This window comes from Lolium perenne, chromosome 3 (genome assembly GCF_019359855.2).
Source record: "Lolium perenne isolate Kyuss_39 chromosome 3, Kyuss_2.0, whole genome shotgun sequence".
In the NCBI taxonomy this organism is placed as follows: Eukaryota; Viridiplantae; Streptophyta; class Magnoliopsida; order Poales; family Poaceae; genus Lolium; species Lolium perenne.
Window position 1 is genome coordinate 315,271,234 of NC_067246.2, and position 4,314 is coordinate 315,275,547.

General features: G+C 52.6%; 1 protein-coding gene across 1 annotated transcript; it reads right to left on the reverse strand.

Annotated features, from left to right (window-relative positions):
* Positions 1–2,576: 2,576 nt before the first annotated feature.
* Positions 2,577–3,752, reverse strand: LOC127340300 (F-box protein At5g07610-like). The gene has a single exon (XM_051366069.1). The coding sequence runs from the start codon at positions 3,750–3,752 to the stop codon at positions 2,577–2,579; it is 1,176 nt and encodes a 391-aa protein (XP_051222029.1).
* Positions 3,753–4,314: the final 562 nt, after the last annotated feature.

The following is a 4,314-nucleotide window of genomic DNA, read 5'->3' on the forward strand; positions in this document are numbered from 1 at the left end:
ACTAGAAATTGCAAACTGCAATTGTCCCTGTGACACATAAACATCACGAGCAACACAAGAACCATGTGACATAGGAATATTGATGACCCTACAAGTTCCCTCCATGTCGACCGGCTACGACCTTATCATCACGGGAAGATAAGTATAGCAGCCCTCTGAAGAATGTGCTACTGGAATATCTGTCTACTTTAATTGGACATTTCCAATTGCTCGGATGTGTCCATACACTCCAGCTTTGGAAGAGTAGATCCCCAGTGGTTTGGTGCGAGCATGAACACACAGCTTCATAGTCACATGCTCAGGCGCTGGTGCAAATTCAAACACATGGAAGTGAGAGGATATGAGCGGGTCAAATCCTAGGCGAGCCACTAGTACCTCCCTAGACACGATGGTGCCAGGCACGGAAATCCATCTCTTAGTGGCCGGATTGCACACCACGTAATTCGTTGTCTCGTAATCATCGGTATCCCATCGTCGGCAGAGCAGGAGGCCATTGCAGCAGTCCAACATGCATGTCGATGTGAATAGGCCGGTGCCATCATTCTGGATGTATTCAGAATTGATAGCCTAATAGCTAAGCAAAACGCACCCTCCTCCAAAACCCTAAACGCACCCAGCCGCCGCCGCCGGTAGCGCCACCGGGCAAAGGCCGCAGGGCGTGGAGGCGGCGGCGGCCTCTCCTTGTTGCCGCGCTGGGACGGCGACCGGGATCCCTCGACGCTCGCTGCGGCCGGTCGGACTTGGGGATGGGCGGCGACCAGACCTCTGCGCGACGGTCTGAAGCGGCAGCCCCTTCCCTTCCGCCGGATCTTCACCGCAGCACGCCGGAGGGGCTGGTGGCGGGCAGCGGCCAGCATGATCTGCGCCACTTTCCCCCCGCCTCTCGGCCGTGTGTGGAGGCGATCTCGGGTTTCTCTCGCGACACGAGGTCGCCCGGGGCAGCAGCCTTGGGTACGACGGTGGAGGTGGCCATCTTCTTCGTCGGAGAGGGTCGGCCTGCGGTTGGTGGTGGTGGATCTATCGATCTATCACCGCATTCCGGCGGCATGATGGAGGAGCTTGGAAGCCGGCGTCGGTGTCGCCGGTGGTGGGTTGGAGTGGCCAGCCCGGGATGGTCGCCGACGTGGGGGTCCGACCTGAATAAAGGCGGCGGTCCTAGGGCCTCTCTTGCGTGAAGAGGAGGACTTACCGGAGGCCTGGACTCGTGATCTGGCCGGAGTGTTGAGTTCCGGAAGGCTCCGCCGATGAATGTAACAGTGCTTTTGCCTGGAGTTTGTTGGATCGGAGGTATTCGGTCGTGCGCACCCATGTTTTTATTCCGACCGATTGGTTCTGGAGGGAGCGGCGCGAAGCTCTTTTTCTTTGATTGACATCAAGTGACTATGGATCCATGATGAAAGTCGGAAGAAGAGAATTTCATGAAGGCCAGAGGGGAGGACTAGCTAAGGGAGGTTCAAGTCTTTGCGATGTTGAGGGACTTGCTTGGTGTTTCGGGCGTCACAGCAGCGGTATGAAAGTGGGGGCGACAACACAGGTGAAGTGCATAGTCCTACCTTTCAGGGTGAAAACCCAAGGTCTGGCCTTAATTGGTTGTGCCTGGCAATGTCCTTGGTGGAGGCATTTGTTTTGAGAGCGGGGACTAGTCTGTAATTCAGGTGTTGTCTTGGCGGTGGTTGTATTGCTGTTGTTAAGCCCGAGATACTGTAGCGGGACTTTTATTTCTTAGTTTTCTTTTCTTGTTTTTTGGCTGTGTGCATCCGTAGTGCCATTAGGGTGGTGCGTTGTTGCAGAGGCTGGGTGTAATTGGTATCTTCTTGATATTAATATATTCCCTTTATCGAAAAAAATGTCGATGTGAATCTCACCAAGCTTGTATTTGGGCGAGAACGAGAGGGAGGGGTCGATGCCAGGGCACCAGTTCCCCATTACGCTTTCGTAATGACGGTTCATAGCTCGGCAACACAGATTGTCGGTTTTGTAGAAGAAGCCGGCGAGGGTTGACCGGGACAGCTTCTTGCGGTGGTCGGGGAAGGGCACGCGTGAGATGATCTCGACGAGGAGGTTGTCCGAGAGCTGGGAGAAAGGGTTCCCCCTCTTCGTGTCCCTCTTCTTCTTGCGGCCCCGCGTTTCCATTGCTGGCCAAGCTGCAGTCTGCAGATCGGGACGGAGGAGGGAAACTTAATCGTCCACCGGCGCTAATTAGAATGAACATCTGCATACAGATAACCCTCCGGCCTGTTGGTGGGGGAGATAAACAGACGCTCCCATGCCATATCGTTAAAACAAAAAAGGGACTCATACATTCAATCATATGGCACATCGCTAAGAATTTTGTTTTTTCCATCCATCTTCTCCATGCTTAAGTACTCCACAGTTCTCAATGTAAAAGCAGAAGTAGTAACTAGAGATATCAACACAAGGTACATGCATCTTTTATAGGGACATCTGAAAAATTAACATACATCACCTAATGGTGACAGGAGCATAAATGTCTCATTTCCCATATGCACAGTTGTACACACAAAAAAGGAAGTACACAGTTGTGAATGATCGGCACTATACAAATAGGATTTCTATTATCCATCTGCCAATGAACGTGAGAACAAAGGAACATATGGGAGATAAGGCCTCTTGCAGTCATGTCCAAGATCACTTAGAGAACGCAGCTCCCTAGAATCCATGTTGTATGACATGAGTTCCGTCCACGATCTGTATGTCGAGGGGAATCTCGTACGTACTACTAAAATCACCTTGTATTCTGGGTGAACGATAACATGGTAGTTCGACGAATTCTCGTCAGCAAATAATTTCAAACGGCTGACGTTGTGCTTCAATGTCCAATTTTCAGTACTACTAGGATCTTCTAGAGCCCATATGGATAGTTCAGAAGCACTAGAAATTGCAAACTGCAATTGTCCCCGTGACACAAAAACATCACGAGCGATACAAGAACCATGTGCTGTACTAGGAATATTGATGACCCTGCAATTTCCCTCCATGTCGACGGCTACAACCTTATCAGCACGGGAAGAAAAGTATAGAAGCCCTCTGAAGAATGTGCTGCTCGAATATCTATCTATTTTAATTGGGCATTTCCAATTGCTCGGATGTGTCCATACTCCAGCTTTGGAAGAGTAGATCCCTAGTGGTTGGGTGCGAGCATGAACACACAGCCTCATACTCACATGCTCAGGCGCTGGTGCAAACTCAAACACATGGAAGTGAGAGGATACGACGGGGTCAAATCCCAGGCGAGCCACTAGTACCTCCCTGGACATGACGGTGCCGGGCACGGAAACCCATCTCTTAGTGGCCGGATTGCACACCACGTAATCCGTTGTCCCGTAATCAGTAGCATACCGTTGTTGTTGTCGGCGGCAGAGCAGGAGGCCATTGCAACAGTCCAACATGTCAATGTCAACATCACAAAGCCTGTACTTGGGCAGGAAAGAGAGGGAGGGGTCGATGCGAGGGCACCAGTTCCCCGTTACGCTTTTGTAATGACGGTTCATAGCTCGGCAACACAGATTGTCGGTTTTGTAGAAGAAGCCTGCGAGTGTCGATCGAGGCAGCTTGTTGCGGTGGTCGGGGTGCGAGACGACGTCGCGCCATCGCCTGCAGACGCACTTGCAGCAACGGGTGGACTTGAAGGGCACGCGTGAGATGATCTCGACGAGGAGGTCGTCGGAGAGCTCGAAGAAAGCGTTCCCCATCTCCATGTCCCTCTTCCTCTTGCGGCCCCGCGTTTCCATCGCTGGCCAAGCTGCAGTCTGCAGATCGGGACGGAGGGGGGAAAATAAATCGTCCACCGGCGCTAACAAGAAAAGATTGGTCGCGAATTGCGAACGGCCAGCTAGGGTTTGTCTGCGAGGCCGCGATGCTAGCTAGGGTGCAGGTACCGGGCCAGGTAGGGCTTGCGTGTGCGGCGGCGTTGCGGGGGATGCGGCCCGTACGTACGAGTCCAAAAGCGAAGTTGTTTTTCGTAGGAGTCTGTAGCATCGACTTTACCCGCGCGGTCGATCCATGAAGAGTCATGCTTCCGTCGCATCGAGCAAAGAAAGAAGCACCTCTCTTTTTGTTGTGCAGCGTTTATCAGCGTGTGCGCGTTCGCCGGCCAGCTGCGACATTCGTGCTGCTGCTGCACCTCGGCGTTCTTCATGCACCCGCGCGCGCGGGCGCGACGACGGCATGAATTCTTCGATCGCGCATGCGGATCCTGACCAATTAAACGCCATGGATGGGCATATATTCAGCAATCAGCACACAATAAAAGCATAGCTGCTGTGGGAGCTAAACCGATCGATCCATCCAACT

Coding starts and splice junctions, on each gene's coding strand:
- LOC127340300 (XM_051366069.1), bottom strand. CDS start 3,752: ATGGAAACGCGGGGCCGCAAGAGGAAGAGGGACATGGAGATGGGGAAC.